Consider the following 20,073-nt stretch of genomic DNA (forward strand, 5'->3'; position numbering starts at 1 on the left):
TAGTCTGGTAGATGTCAACCAACGTTTCAGAGGTCATACTGCCTCCGTCATCAGGGCGATTCATCTACACAGCGCAACAACTCAGAAGACAGAAATCTTCAAACTGATTAAACTGCTCAAGATATTTCCCCTTTTTATGGAACCCGAACTCCGGATGATTTCGCCACTAGTCCCCATCCTGTAGCCCAAACCTTTAAGATTCATCTTTATCCTCCCATCTACGACTAGGTCACTTATAGGGTCCCTTCCTTTCAGGTCTTCAGACTAAGATTTTGTATTGATTTTTCATCTGTTTCATGCATCCTACGTGCTCGAAACATAAAATCCACCTATCTTATATCTGGTGAAGAGAATATTTTATGAAGTTCCTGATTTGCGTTTATTCTAGTCTCATGTTATTTCTTGTCTCTTAGGTTCATGATCTCAAACAGCCTCTATCCACGTTCCTACATTATTATGAGAGACCAAGTATTTAACCTGCACACAACAGTATTCAAAATTGTTGTTTCCTATATGTATTCTTTCGCTTTACGTTTTCAGAAAAGCGTACAGAAGACAAAATATTCTGTACTGAGATATACAATGATTATCAGTCGATTTGTTCACACTTTAAGAGGGGCAAGGAAACTTGTTGGTGTTATGAAAGCTTGTGTGTATATCTGCATGCGAAATAAGGAAAATTGGCGTGGCTTGAATTTTGGAACGAGACCAAGAACATGATGGAATAATTCCATACAAGGAAGAAAAAGTTTTTGAAGTTAGGGATGTGGGGAAATTGACAAATGTGGAGAACCAGAACGGAAAACATATAAAGTGAGGACACAAATATAAAAGGAAAGAATTAATCGTATAGTAACGTAATTCGAGATAAATCCTTAATTTATCTTTCAGATATTCGAAGGAAATGTTTGCAGTACTTTTCTGCAGGGAATTCATTACTGCTTACATTTAATTATTATTATCACCTGATCGAAAGAACCTGAAAGTAAGCGTATTTTATTTGGTGTCAGCTGTGACGCGATGTTTCCATACTGTCCATTTGATTCCTTTCGATGTCAGGCGAGGTCTTGCCATCGCTGCACTGGCTCTGTTTTCAACGTCTTGGCTGTAGGACTGTGTCTACGCTTAAGCCAGTGTACGATGGAGTTTTCTTTTTTGTTAAAGTATGTGCAGAATGCAAGAAGAAGATTGGAAAATGTTCCCGTTTTCTGTTATAATGGTCCACAGAAGTATCACGAAAGGCAAAGCAGTGACTGTCGATTACAGGGGCTTAACAATTAAAACTCTCTTTAATGACACATGCAGAAGGAGAGGAAGTTAAGTCATGACTGGTGTCAGGTAGATACGGGAAGGGACTTTCATTCGTCAGTCAAAGAGGTCGTCAAAAGAACAGCAGAAATGCTATCTAAAAATGAGGACACGAATGCTGATGCTAGAAACGAGATATATAGTTTGAGGCAAAGTTATGCAAGTCCGAATTTATTTGTTACATTTAAATGTGGCAGTTACAGATACTTTCACAATGTATGGCATAATGGATCCTTCTTTCTAGTTGACGTCACGAACTTGTATGCAATGCTGGATTCAAGCTCCGCTAATTTTTAAACTCGGTACTAGATGTAATGACTATGTAACCTTGTACCAAAAGCTTCAACATCAATCCACTCTGTATTTTATCCACACAATGAATTCATGGGTCTTGTGAAATTCAGAAAATAAACAGCGATGTTCACCCTAAACAGTATTGCCCATTTGATCTTCGTAATGGAAACTCTTTGTGCTCTCTTTGAGGTAAGATTTGCAATTTAAAATATTATTTACTTTAATTTCCCGCTTCAAACGATTATCACTCGTGCCTTAGTATATACAGACGTAGTTAAACAGTTTGTTTTAATCTAAACACGGTGGTAACTGTGTGTACCGCCTGCTTTAGCATTCAGTTTTGCCTACTGAGTGTGTTTGTAGAATTCGTATGATTTTCAGAATAAACAGCCCTTATTTTCCTAAATAAGATTAATAGATTCATTAATGTAATAAAACGGATTATTTCTCAGGTCTAAATTGTGTTTTTAATTGTTTGCTTATTTCGATTAACTTCGCACTCCAAATGATTAATACTCGTAAATCTGAGATTATTTCATGATTCTGCTTTAGTTTATTGGTGTTCAATGAAACTATTCAAGGTCAATTAAAACAACCCCCCTAATTTAGACCTCCGGAAGCGGAATGGTGAAGTGTTAGGCAGTTGTCTGGGGAAACGCGGCCGCGCTGTGAAGTGCTGATCTGGGAGAAGAGATACGACTCCATTAGAGCTTCTGTGCGAACGTGGTGATGGCAAAGGCGCTGGACCGCGAATGCTAGAGGAAGGCCAAGGGGAGAGATGTATTTTATCCAACAGAAAACATAAAAGAACTCTTGGGAAGAAGGAATAAAAAGCGAGACGTAAGAGAATGAGGCAAAGGTCAAGAGAGATTACGGGAGACAAACTGGGAGAGAAATCAACTTGTATTACATTTCTAGTGTAGTTCGTGTTGGCACAGTTGGGCCGTATCAGTGCTAGTATCAGAATGCTTTTCTGTATATGTTATGAAACAAGTGCCAACTTGTATAACATAATTGCACATGCTAAGGGAGAATTCTTTAAAAAAAAGCATGAATACAAGACGTTCGTAGATCGTAACTAATTAATGCTATGGAATCCTTGCAATATATTTTTGTGCTCAATTTGAGCTACTTTACAAATTTAACAGCAAGATTTAAAATTGTCAAGTGTCATTACGGAGGTTTTTTCTTCCCCCCCCCCCCCCCTAAAATCAGTGAATATGCTGGGTGTTGCATTTGAAACGGGTCTCAAGCGTCAACAGTACTTGTAAGCTTTGATGGCGTCAATATAACAGTAACAGGAACTTCCTGAAGAAAACATAGCACCCATCCTCGCAGGCTGTTACGTTCTTAATTTGATGCGGCGTATGTTAAGTTTCGCAGATTTTAAATGCTAACAAACGAACGAACTTGCTTCCTAGTCAAACCAAACCCTACCTGCTGTAGGCGTAATGCCCTTTCTTAAAGTTATTCTACAGTTGAACTTCGGATGATACTTTTTTCACGCTTTCTTTCAGGAGTCTTGTCTTTTCGTAAGAACCAATCTCTTAAAGTTCTACTAGAAATACTGTATTGCCGTGATGCATCCGCCACTGGTAATCCGAAATTGATCAATTGGAGTGCATTTCATTTTGTTCTGATTTATTTTTTGTTTTGTTCAGTTCTTTATCTGAGTTCCGAGAGGGACATTTTATGACACATGCGTGAGAAAATTTGACACTGAATAATTTATTGGATGAGAAACAGTTTTATTACACCTATTTAAAAATTTTCATAGTAAAAAGGACTGTTTTATATATGAATATTTAAGTAAACCACGCCGAACACGAAGTGGCGATGTCAGCAGACAAGATATCGTTTATTCCAGACAATTTTCGTGTCTGAAGATATCAATTTAGCTAATAATTTGTATTGAATTATTACAGAGACCAAAATTCTAAGTTCACTGACTCTGATGAAACTACGCCTAAGTGTAAATACATATGTAAGACTTGAGGTTCTCACAGCGGTGAGTATGAAGATTTCCGTCTTCTGGGTTGTTGCGCTGTGTAGTCTGGTCGATTTTAACCAACGCTTCAGAGGTCATACTGCCTCCGTCATCAGGGCGATTCTTAGTATGAAGATTTCCGTCTTCTGGGTTGTTGCGCTGTGTAGTCTGGTCGATTTTAACCAACGCTTCAGAGGTCATACTGCCTCCGTCATCAGGGCGATTCTTAGTATGAAGATTTCTGTCTTCTGGGTTGTTGCGCTGTGTAGTCTGGTAGATGTCAACCAACGTTTCAGAGGTCATACTGCCTCCGTCATCAGGGCGATTCTTAGTACGAAGATTTCTGTCTTCTGGGTTGTTGCGCCGTGTAGTCTGGTAGATGTCAACCAACGTTTCAGAACAACCCAGAAGACAGAAATCTTCGTACTAAGAATCGCCCTGATGACGGAGGCAGTATGACCTCTGAAACGTTGGTTAACATCGACCAGACTACACAGCGCAACAACCCAGAAGACGGAAATCTGTAAATACATACATAATATTAGACTTAACATGCAGTGTTGTGGAATATTTAGCCCCTTAAATGTACGTAGCAGTGGACTGATTCAAACTTTTCGGTTGATAAGCAGAGAATAATGTTGACATGTGCCTTCAAGGTATTAAACGCGCGTTTCTGTGAATCACAATGATAAATAGAAGTGACTTTATTCACCGAATTTAACCTATCCATAAATAACTGGACGACATTCTTTAATTCCTCGGTTGTATCAACAATGCATGATAAAGATTTAATGTTGTTTTCGAAAGAGGAACTCTATAAATAGTACTAGTTTGAAAGGCCGTTCAAGTTATATCCTGGTCATTACTTCTGTACACGAAACCGAGGAACACCGTATTGCTTACGAGGTCCAAAGTTTAGTTTTTTAAGTAAGTCATAGGAACATTAGCGCTGAGGAAATACGTCGTGAGAGAACAATAAATTGAATTTACTGGAACCGAATGACTTCCAGTGCCATGAGAGAAATAAAGTTTGTGAACTTTCTTGTCACAACACTCTTTGTTTCCTACCGAAATGATATCCCGAAATTTAATAAAATAAAGATCAAATGAGAAGATGAATAGAGACATTCCAATGATAAGAATTTAATCGGTTATAAATTACACTCTACAGAGTTTGTTTTTAAAGGAATCTGGTGTCCAGAGTCTTGAAAGTTTATGTCAGTTAATTTCAAAGTTTAAAACAAGATAACGATCGATTTTATGGCAGCTCTTCAGAATTACCAATCCAATTTTCCTAATGGGTTTCTTATATTTTGGATCAGAGGGTGAGTTTCCGCGAAACAAACTCATGGTAATCCAGTTAAAGTTACTAGGCAATGAGTAATGTCAGTAGATTTGTTTCTGTGAAAATGAATTGTAGGATCACTTGCCAGAAAGGTATTTGAATTATTCATAAAATTGTCATATTATTACAACGAAGTAGACATAAGAAGTTTCTATAAATTAAATTAATATAAAAATCCGTATACTATCAGGAAAGTAGTTAAACATATATGATCTGTCTCTTTTATGTGAACATTTCTTAAAAGGTTTTGTATGTGAATAGCTTACGTAACATACTTAAACATGATTGTATTGTTTAATATGAAATACCAGTCCCAATCAGTCTTTTTTCCAAAACATAATTATTCAGTTTTTACTAGCACTGTAAAGATTTTAGTAGTGAAAGAACAGTCACATATTTACAGTGCCTTGGCAATTGCAATTAAAGAACTCTTAAACCTAAAGAAGAGAGAAATTATATTACACAGACCCTATATTAAAGTTTCGCTTGTAATGACGTTCAATATACCTGGTGACTGTACGCTATTCTGGATTACTGCTTCGTCGTGTTCCCGTTTGGTACGCTACTCCCTGAAGAATAGAAGTTCCAGACATATTCTTTTATTAGGTGGCGTTTTTATTTATCCACGTGACTTTATAGCTTATCACCGCACTTTAAAAAAGATAATATTTCTTTCTACAGACATACTTTGCATAATTTTACTACACGTCTCCCGGTGAAGGCCCTGATCATAAAAGATTAATTAAATAAAACAGCTTTAGCACTCACATATTACAAATAGCTAACTATGGAATCTAGAAACATTAAGTTGGCGAAATTCCATCCTTAAATTCAATTGTGGTACAGGTAATCATTTTACATAGTGGATTGACGCTACAGTTAAATATTCTAAAACATTTCGTGATAGTGTTTTTTGTGAGTGGTTAAACGGATTGTTTCCAGAGGGTGGTTATAACTAAAGTAATTCGATTTTGGTAACAACTTAATTAATAACAAATCACTTATATCACCCATATCCGCCTAGATATATCAACACCTTGGCCATTAAGCGACAAGGAGAGATTATAAAGCGCATTAATGCTTTTGTAAAATCATTTAGAAGGCTTAATTGTTCCCATAATATCGAATCAGTGTTGTCCTTTGTACAGTGTATTTAATGATTGTGATTGAGGCTACATTTTTTTGTACATATGTGGCATTGAGGTGTTTTCCAGGATGCTGATACGAAGTTATTATATTTTTATTCAGCTATACGCATTATTCAAAACACCCGAACAGTCTTATAATCTGAGACCTTCTGTGCAGGACTCTTTTTGTCAGCAGTATTTATGACCCTTGTGTTTTGGTGGCTGGTTGAACATAGATATCTAGATCGTCTACAAAATGCACAAAATCTGGTGACCCAATTCTGTCTGGCACACTAGAACCACCAAAATCTATAATAAACTTAGACTTTCCAGACGTTTCTGTCTCACTATCTTACTTTTATCTGTAACCTACAACTTCTCTACATATCTGACCTACTTCAAACTCGCATTAGCATTAAGCTGTAATAACTATCGACATAGCTACGTCTTCCTTCTGTGTCGTCCACAGAGACTGTCTGTCAACACACTTATTCCACTAACATCTCTCTTATTACAGACTTTAGTTATGTCTCTGCTGACTTAACTTAAAAGATAATACTCACGTTGAATTTAGAAACGTAGTTCTTGTCTCCAGGGATGTACAACACATAACTGTTACTCATGTAAGTACATTAATTACTTTAGGAAAATGTTTGTTCTTTAGCCCAAATATACATTATAGCTGTAACCTACATTCAGATGGTATACATAGTTACCACTAACGTACAAAGGGATATTTAATTTGGGTAGTATGAGGGTGTGGACTGGATTAGTTTGCCTCAGGATAAAGAACATGCAATGAATTTAGGATTTCACAAGAAGCCGACAATTTCTTGGCTACCTGAGCGACTGTCAGCTTCTGCAGAAGAACTCTGCTCAATGGATTTTAGTAGCTAGTACTGTTCTTAAAATTCTTCGATAAAATCTAGTTTGTATGATCATGTTTTTAAGTATTTTTGATTAAATAAATAGGATAAAAAAATTCACAGTATTGTGATGCATCTACGTTCAGTTCCGTTGCATGAGTAACAATCGAAAAGTTCTACCCCTCTTTGAGATAGGGGTCACACGCGAGTCTACTTGTACCAGTCTGTATTCGTCTTTATTCGCCCTTTTTTGTCTCCGTCAGAAACATACTCTCTGGTGGCTTATATAAATACGTATTTCTCTGTTTTTCTTTCATTTTGTATTTCTTTTACTTACTACACCCCAACCCACATTTTCTGCAGTTTCTTCCATTCTGTCCCTATACTCCAGCAATTTTATCTCATGAATTTTAAACGAGCTTTGTCACAGTGGAAACAAGGTCTTATTGTAACCTCCGACTGTACAGATGTTTGGCGTACGAAACAAGCACTTCTCCGAAGATCGCTTATGGCGTTAGTAACTTCAGCAGAACGCAATGGTAATGCCCGATTTGGTTACAAATTCTCTTGGCTCAGTGCAAGTCTCGGCTTTATGTATCTCTACACTGCCGTTTCAGTTCTGCAATATTATTTTTTTAGTTGAAAAAGATGTATCCAATTGTTTTTGCATCTCAGAAAGGATTTAGTCTAAACAAATATATGGCGTAAGACGGAATTGAAATAATACGTTTTTAGAATTGTCGAATGTGCTCTGCGGAAGGTAAATAATACACATGGAGTACGTTTATATCAAAATCACTTGTGCCGTAAGAATAGGTCTGCTACAAAATCAGCAATGAGACTACATCATGTTGAAACTAAATACATCTTCTCTTTCGGTACGTGGGTTCATATGTTTGCTGGGATCTGTTGGACAGCAGTTTTATTTTTTGTTCCAGTACAACATTTAATCAGCTTCTTAATGTCCGAGACAGTCTAAATATTCTGTTCCATCTTCCTATTCAGAATTCAATAAAGTAAATGATTCCTTTAAATAACATGTTATTTACTTTTCTCGGAAACGCGATACAGATCTCTAAATAAATTTGTTTTCGAAATAATTTTGTATAATTAATTCATTTCTTAATCCCGCACTCCAAACACACAATACTAAACAAATTTGTAGGACCAAGCACGTTCCTCTCGGCGACAGTTAATTACGTGTGGTTAATATTGGATTACATTTGCAACGGAAGCAGTTTTCACATAAATTCACTTTAAAACATTTCGAATAACGCCCATTTTCATCTACAACTGGATATTGAAGCTAATAATCTTCTGCTATGTAGGTCTCCGCCACTTATGAATTTAAATAGTTTTATATAATCTCTTTTTAAATAAGTATGTACTTAACAAGATTCTCTGTCTATTTTCGGAGCAGAATATCATGTTCGTTTAAATGTGTATTGATCGTGTGTTATTCTGACCAAAGTCGTCTGTCCAGTGAAACAGGCGATTTAGTTCTCAGTGGACTGCCATTAGTCTGGCCCTTCTGATCGTAAAGCCCATCGTCTGTGCTTCCCTTAGGATCAAAGAGACACGCAAGCCCTCTTAACCACGCCAAGGTCGCCGTCCATGGAGTGGTCCCCCCCAACCTGTTCACCATCTAACAACCTACCTCCCTTTCGTATAAACCGAATCCTATTATGCATAGACAACTGATTTGATTTTCTTGAAACCATTTCAAAGATAGTGGCAATGGACACTTTCCCATTTAAACAACTCATAACTACCTGCAATCAATAATACTAACATAGCGTCCGTATAAACTTTTGAGTTTGAAGCAACACTGGAATCATTCAGTGTGCAACACGTGTTTTTAGTAAACTGGAAAATAAACTGGAAAATTTTTGATTTCAGGAACGTAATGTGTGATATTTGTATGGTAACACGTACTGCCGTCAACAATCCGCTTTCGTTATTGCGGAAAGAGCTGAGCTGTGAATCGCTTGTAGAAGTACGTCGTAGAGTAGATAATATTGTTAAAAACGTTGTAGAATATCACAATTACTTATCTTATATAAGAATTATTAAGAAATCTGTGATACTGCCCTCCACTCTCTCCATTTTAGTTTTGATTAAATTGGTCATTGCGGGTGGACATCGTGGTCTGTTACAATTGAACAAAGTTTGAGTTAACGGACAAAGGCGGATCGCACTTCATGCTATTGCTGCGTTTGCGTATTTACTTCAGATTCTCCGGAAACTTGGTTCCACTGCCAATTTTTTTCAGATTAAAGAATGCAATGTTCTCTTTTCTGAAATGCATATCTTGCCTTTGTTACAAAGGAATTTTTGTGATATTTTGATACAAGTGAACTTGGAGGTCAAAGAATATTTGTATTCCACGATGGAACATTCATTTTACCGATTATATTGGTAGCACTGACAGTTTGTAACTAGTGACATCTACAGTTACCAGATGGTTTGTAAAGCACGTGCGAGCGGGAAAATTTCGAATGTATTGCGCTGCAGGAATGAATCTCTTAAACAAGTGAATGCGAAAACCACAAATTTTCCGACAAATATCTATTTACATAACTTTATTACCATGAACTTCAATTTTGTTCTGTCTCATTGTTCTGTTGTGTCTTATTGTTTTGTGTCTTACTGTAGGACCACTGCCACCGGGTGAAAACCCATTTGCAGTCAATAATAATAATAATAATAATAATACTTGTATTCGTATTAGGCAATAGTTACAGTAAAGACTGAGGGATCTAACCCTTAAGAACTAACAAAGACTAGTGTTTTACTATGTTTTAATAAACTCTCCACTAGCAAAACAGATGATTCGAGTCCGCTAATACCAAAGCGGCCGCGACACGAGGCTTAGCAAAAAAAGAAGAAATTTAAACTCAAAGAAGTGGTGTAATTGGAATCTTTACTTATAGTTCGCATATTTTCTTAAGTTAGCATCAGCTGGCTTATATTTTTTTCATACGTATTTGCAGTTTTAAGTACATTATATTCTATAGAAGTTATCACAGACAATTTTTCTCTGACCGGTCGCTCGTCCTGCACAAAATGAAGTGAAATTAAACACCCACAAGAGATCATTAGTGCTCCATGAAAACTGTCCGTATCGTGTCGATCTGCGATATTATTCGCCATATAACTAGCTGTGCAAATCTTTTCTTCTCGTGCTAGTAACTTCCCCTCCCCTTCCTCAGGGTAGCCTTTACCACTATTTTAGTACAGCGAGTGCTAAATACAGCAGACAATCATTGTTCGAGAAGACACGCTATGCGAAAGTCCAGAATTACAGGCTACACAGAAATTGCATTTAATCTGACAAAAATGTAATTCAGGACGATAAAGAATCCGCGCACGTGGAATCACTGCCGTAAAAATCTCAAATCCTACTTAGGCGTAGATTGTTGGATAATATTAAAGTGGATCTCTAATTAGGGTTGCAGTGTGTATATTGGATTTATTTGGTTAAGGATAGGGTCCAGTGGCTAGCTACCGTATCATTAATTTCCAAACAAGCTATCAGTTCTGTGGATTTTATTTTGTAATCCTTCCATCTAATTCTAATTCTCCCTAGTAGTTTTCCTTCTAAAGCTATGTGTACATTTCTGTGTTCCTCTGCGGATTTTAGAAGCCAGCTATCCCTTCCTCTTTGGTTTGGTCACATTTTTCAGGAGTAGTCTCCCGTTTTGTAGGTCCAATTGGAGGCTGCGTGTATTCTCATGCATGAGGATTTACTGACGAATAGATCAAACAGTTTAAACAATGGAGTACTTAACTCCGCATTGTTCTAAAGCGATTTGCTTTAGGGACTTTTAAAAATGAACCAATCCGAATAATAGGATATTTAATTTGGCATCGACAGAGTGTGGTTTAGTCTATTGAATTGGTCCAGTGGGAGATTGTTTAGTAGTTCGTCAATGTAATGCAGTCTTCTACATATTGTTCCAGTTTTTACGAACCTTTTTCGGAAAATCAGAACAAATGATCCGTTTTCTACTGTAGTTGTTACTGATCAAACTGACTGAGAATGTCTTCAGCCGTCCCCACAGGCTCATATCAGTGTTATACCTTGAAATAGGCCACGACCTCTTCACTTTAACAGCCTGTCGTGCCGTAAAATATATTTCTTCTAATATTATTTTTCCTTTCCTGTTCTTATTTTCGTTCCTGCCTTAAGTTTGTGACAGATACGTGAAGTCATTCTTCACTCTGTGAAATTTCCAAGGTAGAAGTGTAGTGTCGTAAGACGCTGATTCACGGTTGTTTAACAACCGAGTAATGAAATAACACATATTAAACCAAACTTTTAACCCGCTCTATTGTTTTGTCGTGCATGGTGTTCCGCTTTGTGACTTCGTGTAATTTGTATGCAGTTGGTAGGATTTTGGGTTTACACAGCGTTGAGTGCGAATAGTATGGCTTTCTTCTGGGTTGTAGCGCCGTGTAATCTGGTAAACGTTTACCAACGTTTCAGACGTCCTTCCTGACTCCATCATCAGGGCGATGAGTACGTCATCGTCCTGATGTTGGAGGCAAGAAGGACATCTGAAACGTTAGTAAACCTCTTTTACAGTACGAGGTACTACAATACAGAAGACAACCATTCTCTGAAAGTTGGTAACCACCAATAAGTCTGCATTTCGTTACAATCCAAGAAGACCACCACCAACCTACATCTTCACCTCCGTGAGAACCTCAAAAATATCTTATAGTTAAATGTGTTCTTTGTGATTATTCGGCAGACTGTGGCCAACTTACGCAAGTGCCCACAACAACCTGGGCACACTCATGACGGGAACTGAGGAGGCTGAGAGCCACTTCCTGGCCGCCATCCGATACTCCCCCAACCACGTTAACGCGCACTACAACCTGGGGCAAGTGTACCGGTGAGTGACTGTTTCATTCTTCAAGGGTTTGTGTACAACTTCCTAACACAGTATATCCATTGATGTGTGTAGCTAATATTAAATTTCGTCAGTGTAATGGTTAAACTTAGTAGTATTTCAGTGTGCGCAGGTTTGGGCAACAGTCTGTTATGATTACAATAGTTTAGGAGCCTGTATTCACTAAGCTATTTCAAACGGTGGAGTTCAAAATGTAATTAAAAATAATATATATACTATACTTTATAATTCTGACAAAATAACCACATCAGTTAGACATGACTCTATCTTATTCTTCTGCGTTATCGGCACACGTTTATTGATTTAACAGGAACAAACAATTTTTGGTTGCGCCGTAAGTCATGTATTTACCATTTCTTTCCATATGTGATTTTTATTTTATATGCAGTTTTATCAGAACTGATTCTTTGGTTATCCCGGATATGATTATTAGTCTACACCAAAACTTCAGCAATTGTTACAGTCCATGTCCACACAAAACGTGCATCATCAGTAACACACGGTCGTCATTGTTTCAATGTTTCGACCGATCCGTAAACATACCTCGGGTTCCTGTGTTATTGTCATACTGAGCTGTTTTTTTTTCGTATGTGTTCTAGACATACGACGATAAGTTATGAGTAATGAAGCCACCGTCTTTAGAATAATATAAAATCCCAACTGAGAACAATTGACTTACATATTCACTTATACGTGCCTCCAAATTGTGGATAACGCTGAGCTAACTTGCCGGTCACTAATTGAAGCGAGGCTTTAAGTCGTATCGTGTTTAATATCTGGCCCTCGCGAGTTTGCTGAGGTTTCATCTATCAATTAGTGAAACTATAGCTAATTGGTCTATCTTCACTGCATGATTACCTTGTATCAGTATTAGTCCTCTTACGTTACTTGTCGTTTCAGAAGTACCTGGTAACACAACTAGGGCGTTTCAAATTGTTTCAATAAGCAAAGAATGAATAATAGGCCTGCACAGACTTTCCGTATGAAATTTATATTTAACAGACAAAATATTAAATGGGAAGCCATTACTGAAGTTATATGATATTGTATGTAAGATATTTACTGTTTTAATTGATTATAAATGGATTTCTTCTCCCTATCTGTAAACATAAATCCACTTTAAGCATAAGTGATTTGTAATCATGGAGTGTGAAAGCAATAGACAACACCTTTTCGCTGAGAACCCTCATGCGCTCTTATGAATATGCAGACTATAATTTATTTAAGCATTTTTGATTTTGAAGGCAAGTTCCATTGCAAAACCCACTTTCTGCATGACATGTTTTCTAAAGGTTGGATGACCATCTTCGAAATCCTATTGCCGAGTCCGTGTGTGTTTATCGTCGATATTATATACCAATTGTGAGGCAGGAACAGCTGGATCGTTCACTTGACGTTTTTAACAATTTTATGGATCCCTGATTTTTATTTTCGTGTTCATAAGTTCCTGCCTATGGACCATATCCTGAGTTAGGGGGAGTTCACTCCCTTACACATTACGCCTTTAATATTAATTTTAATATTATTCTTCCCTCAACCACTCTATCTCTCAAGTGGTCTACCTCCTTCACGTTATCAATCTACAACTTTGTATTTCTCTGCTCCAAATTTTAAATCATTGATACACATTCATTATGGTAAAAAATTACATGTGAATTATTCATAATTAAGATATTCAAATCAAGAGGAATGTGCTGAGCGGTGCGTTAGTATGCATGGGGGAGATAAGAAATGAGAAGAAAATTGTGATTTGAAAGCCTGATGGGAGGAGACCATTCGCGAATAAAAACTAAACGTACATGTGAGAGTAATGTTAATATGGATCTTTAACAGAGTGGGGGTCTGGACTTGGCTCTGGCAGAGGTAAGAGACTGGTGGCGGACTCTTGTGAACACGGTAACGACTGTTACATTCACATAAAGGTCTGTACTCCACATAATGATGTTCCCTCCCCTCCTAAAGCCTGTTTTGACCAAAGGATATCACCTCTAGTCCAGAGACTATGAAAAAAAAACACAAAAATATGTAACGTGTATATGCTATTTGCTCCTTGGCCTTGCGCATGGCTGCTGATACATTACCACATCAAAGCGAGCGCTGTAGCAGGCACAACTGCAAAGTTTGATTACACACACTTCGTTATTGTGAAGTGGAAGGCGGAGTACAAAGCATCGCTTTTGGCCATCAGCATGACCAGCTAGAAGCACGAGCAGTTGCCTACGAAAAGGCAAAGTCATAAACTAATCGCATGGGTAGCGGAAGTAATGATACCAGTGAAGAATACCTACTGGTTGGCTGGTTAAATTGCTAGTTTGTGCACTGGACAGTTTATTATACTGACGACACCTCGTTTTCCTGCGCAAGCTATCGTACTGTTGTAGAGTATAACTGAATCTCATTCTTAATTAGGTCTTTTAATTGCCTTTAAACATGAAGTTGCCTGGTGTTTCATTAGCGTGGCGTCATCATTGTCCTGTCACGTGTTCTCTCCAAACTAATCAATGCCATCTCTAGCTATTATCGCTATAGAGCAGAATCCTTTCTGAGAAGTTAACAGTAGCTCAGCTGGTCAGCTGCTAGTCTGTAGTGTAGCAGTGCAATGGCAATGTCAGGGAATTGAACCTGATGATGGCCACACTGGACCGAAACATGCTGTTCTAGTGAATTGACAGTGAACTGTGTGAAGGGACGAACAAGAAAAAAGTAAGACTATTGTCTCTTCTATTGAACCTGAAGGCTTATTATTCTGTTCGCAAGGGCCCGCCGCTGGTCACTATCCTGAGACATATGAATAAATGTTTTATTTACTCGAACGCCTACAATGAACCGAACGTCTTCTTAAATTTGAAGACGGAGAAATTATCTTCTAAAGACGTATTTATATTTTATTTTAACCTCCAAGTAAATATATCCAAGCTTGTTTCAAAGCGTAGTCATTCACTTAAATGCGATTATAAATAAAATAATTTATACTCTGAGCATGACACAAATTAATATAAACCACGAATTAAATGTAGCATTATAAAAATATTTATTTAGGCCTGTATATGTTTAACTAACACTCGAATTTATAATAAATACGTAAATATAATCAGTTAATTTGCAGCAATATATTTGTACTGCCAATACTTAACCTGAGAGTACAAATAAATGATAAACGTTCTGACTATACTCAGGTTGATTAAGGACTTCCCAAATTACTATAGTTTTGTTTCACAGCTGAACTGGCTACAAAATTAGCTGGTCACTGATGTGATTAACGCAACTGATGTGTCCACTGAACAGCGATACTGGAAACAACACCGAGAGAGACAGACAGACATTCGGAGAGAAAGGTGGACGTAAATTGCTAGCTGGATGGATGGCTAGAGAAAGGGAGGTAGAAACTGGAGTCTGTAACGTTGAGCTGTGCACAGAGAGCCGTGGATTGTCCAGTGGTTTGTTTCACAAAGCGAAAGTTACAGAACGCGTAGTTTGATTAGATTGCAGAATGATTTTAAGTGGTGCGACGGTAAAGATGTTCATCGAACATTGTTAGGATGTTAAAATCAAGGAAGACGCGATGGGCGGGGTAATGTAACACGCGTGGGCGATTCTGTAACAAAATCTGGCTTTTGTAATAATACCCGAATTCAGTGGAAAACCTGGAACACAGAATTTTCTGAGAATAATGCTAAAACAACTTTCCGCGAAATGGAATCAGTTAAGAATTAAATTAGTAGTGCAGCTGTTCTAGACGTGAATGTGATATAAACATCAGAATATGTTGATGTCAATATATGGGAGGATAACTATTGGATTAAATCGATAGGTAAAAAAGTGATGAGTCAATGGATCCATTAATTTAGCATTGCTATAATTCTCTGGATATCTTTAGAGTCGAATCTTTCACACCGAATGAATGCGATAAGCCTTAATATCTGCCCTGACGGTAGAGGCAGAAACGGTCTTCCGAACGTTGGATTAAAACGCCGCTGATCTTCCGAGAATACGTCGTTGCTTATTAAGGATATGTTTGGATTGTGCCATGCCGGAATATCAACGATTATAAATCACCTGTTAAATTTTGTGACAAAGATTTCATGTCTGCGAAAGCATTAGATTCACAAATGCACGAATCAGCTTTTCGTATGTTTTTATCTTGTTAGTACATAGACCTGTTCCTCAATTATAATTGTAATGGAGTTTCTGATGTTATGTACATTTTTAAACTAAGCTAGTTAGCAATTCAGTACATTGATCTGAGAGAATAAGAGAATTTTTAATTAATGACTTTTCTAATTGGTTTTATTAAAAATGTAATGTATCTCTGCAGTATCTGTTGCTAATATCTTTTAAAAATTTTACGGAGACTAAGTTGATTATTTTTAAGGAGAAATCTGCGATGCATAATTAATTATAATTACTGAATTGTACAGTAATGTGGGGCAAATAATAAATTCTATCTCTGGTGGAAAATAATGAATATGAAAATACGTCACAATTTGCTATCTGTCAAATAGGTTTATATTGTTTGAGAAATACAAACCATTCAGTTCAGCGCCTTTCTGTGTTTATTTAAGCCATCTTATATCTTTTCCATCTTACTCAAGTTCCAGAAATCTAACCTCGGATTTCTTTCTGTTTCGTGTCCACGAACACACACACGTTGGGTTCGTAGACTCCAGAGAAACAACAAATTGCTTTCTCACAAGAACGTAACCAGGGGTTCGCAACAGAAGAGCGGTCCGACCATTAACTTCATGCAGTAGAATTATGCTTTACTAACCAATCTGCGAATTAGACGTATTGAGGGTGTAAGGGATAATAGCAGAAGTGATCATCAATTTAATTTTGTAATTGGAAGCTTGAGAGACATCTGTAATTGTTATTGAATTGTAGACTGGCGTACGATCTACACAATTTACAGTCATACGAAACAAGTGAGTGTTATTCAAATTTATTTTGAATTTGTAGTCGAGAGGATCTCTTCCGATTGTAGAAATGGAACCGGGTGTCAAGAATCATTGAGTCATGGCTTTGTTGAAGAGTACTGAATAATTTAAAACACGTTCCTTGTAGGAGGATATTTGCTGTCACCCTTTTGAAGACCCAGGACCACTTCCATGACAATAATTTGTTAATAATTTTTGGCAGTGTATTAAAAATTTACTTCAACTATTTATTATTGATAGCTGGGTCACACTAATAGTTTTCTTTAACAGATTAGTTAATTTATTATGTTACGAATTAAATAAAATTAAATATTTCATTTAAGGCTCACTAGTATTTTTATTGTATAGTGTGATGCAGTATTACAAAAGTGTAAGTTGGCCACACAAAAAGATCGGTGGACCTCGGGTTGATAACCTCTGTTATAAGTTATAATAAGTAAATAACAATACAACCGTGTAGTTGGGTAAATAATAGCGTAATTAACTGACTAATTAACTAAATACAGTGACCAGTGAAGTAGTGCCTTCAACGAGGACTTATATTCTGCTGTTGAAGATATTACCGAAACACCTGATCTTGATTCCAAACTTACACCACTGGATAATATCGAGTTTTAGTGACACTGCACAAATTCAGTTCGGTTGTGAAATTAACACCTGAACAAGTGATAATAATTTCGTGAGAAAGTGCCTTATTCTGTGCTAGAGGAAAGGAAACCCTGTGTTTATTGGGTACATCTCTACATTAATTACTCCAGATACTATACATTTATTCCCTTGCCACGAACATTACAAGGAGAGTAGGCGTCTCGGCGGTAGGTTGGTGAAAGTGTGAAAGGGGAGGGGGGTAGGTGGGGGAATCCCAACTCTCATTTAATGCCGTCGGCCACAGCTGCACAATCTACCAAGTTCATAGTAGCTGAAACGATCCACACAATGCAGAGGTTCATTCTTGCTTTGCCATTCCGAAACCGTGATATACCTGTAATAATATTCTCTATCAAATTCTCGTTTTGCGGCTTTGTGTTCACGTACTCTGTGATGGAATGGCGTCACGGTGACAATCAGCAGTGTTACCACATCATGAATTTTGGGGTGAAATGGGATAGAAGCACATAAATGTAATTGTCCCTGCTTTAGAGATGTAAAGGCAGCATTACCACTAAGCGAGAGAGTAGATGTATTTCCCAACAAGAAAGAACATCATGTTTTGTCTATTTTATGGTCCGTGATCCTTGAAAACTTTCTAAAAATTGAAATTACATAAAACGTATACTAGTTAAATTTGCATCTGTGATTTTGTATATTTTGAAAGTTTTCCCACCACACTAAGGAAATAATATTAAATGGTTTGTGAGAACAATGTCCTGGTGAAGATAATTTTGACTAAGAGGGATGAAGCCACAAAGAACTGTGTAAATTACATATTGACGAACTTCGTGATTTATGTGTCCTAGGTTTAGAGGACGAAATATGTAAGTATGGATCTAAAAACATAGTACCTGAAATTGTGGATCTGATTCAACTGTTCTAAGATAGGGTCAGTGCTGAGGTTTTATGAACCTTCGGGTGGAGACATTTCTTAAACAGTTAAGTAACTGTTCATTTATCAACAAAGATACCGTGTCTTGGAGTTGGATAATCCGTGTGTATTTACGGTGGGCTATCGAGAACTGTTCCGATGACCTGCCCTTTTAAGAAAGATGCGATTTGTCTATGAATATGGCGGATTTATTCCAATTATATCTTTTACGATAGCGTTTATAACAACTCTTTGTTTTTCGTCACAATTCACATACTTTTTGGTTGTTCTGTAGAATTGTTACACAAGCAGAAGATAGAACGTTGTTTCTTTAGAATAAAAGAATCACAGAAATAGCTAACAGTTGAGAAAACATTTAAAGCGGAAGAGTTAGTTGTCAGTGGATTATGATTACTTCTTATTCCTTTTTCGGATGTCTTCTGATCGCTCGGAATATGAAACAAAAGAAGGTCGGTACATAGTCGTGTATGTTACTGATACTGAAACATGCTTTCAGAAATTCGTGTAGGCCACGATTATACCCGCGTTACATCGACGAAACACCTATTTTCCTCAGTTAAAAACTCTTATCAAAATGTATCTTCTGTAAGTATTTCAGACTGCACAATGCAGTGGGCGTTTTTTTTATTTGCTTTGCAAAATGTTTGAGTACATAGAGACGGGGTGAAGATTTATTATTTTTCATAAATATCCACACAAATATTTTGAAGTGTTTTAGTACAGAGCAATCCCTAACATCAACGCTTTTGTCAGCCTAGTGATGATTTTCACCACCACCATTATCATCACAGGCAGGCTAAAGCGGGACGCTGGTTATTAAAAGAACTGGGGGTTAGGGGACAGGAGGTGGTGCTTTGATACAAGGGCCCAGGGAAATGTTGGAGGGGGTCTGTTTTATTACACTGTGTAACGAAACGGGATGCCACTACAGCCGGTCATGAAATGGAAATTCAGTTTACTTTTTATGAACCACGTAGATTTCGAGCAAAAATGGCTTATGTGTCGTTATGCGTAGTTTTGGTCAATAATAATTGTATTAATTACTCGTAAGTTAAGGCTGTAAAATGAGGATAGAGAAAATTACATGGCAAGTACATTCATAATATGTACTGTCCAGTAAGTATTACTATGTGAACAAATCAGAGATATGTAAGATGGATGGGGACTGTAGCATGACAGACAATGATTCTGCGGGTTTCATAGAAGGTAGTGAATTTTTAATTGGCTGAGCGATTATTAGCTTCTCGAGAAGAGTTGTGCTGTATGAAATATCTGTTGAATGAGAATTGGAACCAGGTGTTCTTACATTGAAGATTTTGAGCAAAGTTGTCTAGCAAATTTTTGGTCATAAAAAAACGAAGCATATACGTGAGTAGGATAGGACACAGAGACGAAATAATTATTTGATTACGTAACCTAGTATTGGCAGGACTGTGACACCTGCGATTTCTTCGGTCAGGTGCACATTTCCTACATTTACAATCCTGAAGATGGAGGAGGTATGTTCCTCGGAAGCGTTAGTTAACACCTGCAAGATCGCAGTGCGTCGAAGCCTAGAACACAATCTAAAACGTTTATTTTTATTTCGCATTTTAACTTCATATAATACACAAATCGAACATGAAAAATTCTGTCGGAAACCTTGGGTTGGGCTGAACAACATTATATCGTAGACCACGATCAATGTCAGGCTTCTAACACAGCACAGCGCAACACACGCGGGCAGACATATCCTACGCCAGAACCGTCA

The 20,073-nt window shown here is 37.3% G+C and overlaps 1 protein-coding gene across 7 annotated transcripts in view; it reads left to right on the plus strand.

Moving 5' to 3' along the window:
* LOC110834283 (protein O-mannosyl-transferase TMTC1-like) overlaps positions 1 to 20,073 on the plus strand; it is a 191,684-nt gene that overhangs the window by 159,532 nt on the left and 12,079 nt on the right. For all 7 annotated transcript variants that reach the window (XM_087354165.1, XM_087354164.1, XM_087354161.1 and 4 more), the window contains exon 13: positions 11,685 to 11,828. In XM_087354165.1, coding sequence (XP_087210291.1) covers positions 11,685 to 11,828 — 144 coding nt within the window. The remainder of the gene's footprint in view (positions 1 to 11,684; positions 11,829 to 20,073) is intronic.

The sequence above is a fragment of the Zootermopsis nevadensis genome, unplaced genomic scaffold (genome assembly GCF_977971745.1).
Source record: "Zootermopsis nevadensis isolate Lab colony 2312 unplaced genomic scaffold, Znev_1.0 Znev_ptg000022l, whole genome shotgun sequence".
Lineage (NCBI taxonomy): Eukaryota > Metazoa > Arthropoda > Insecta > Blattodea > Termopsidae > Zootermopsis > Zootermopsis nevadensis.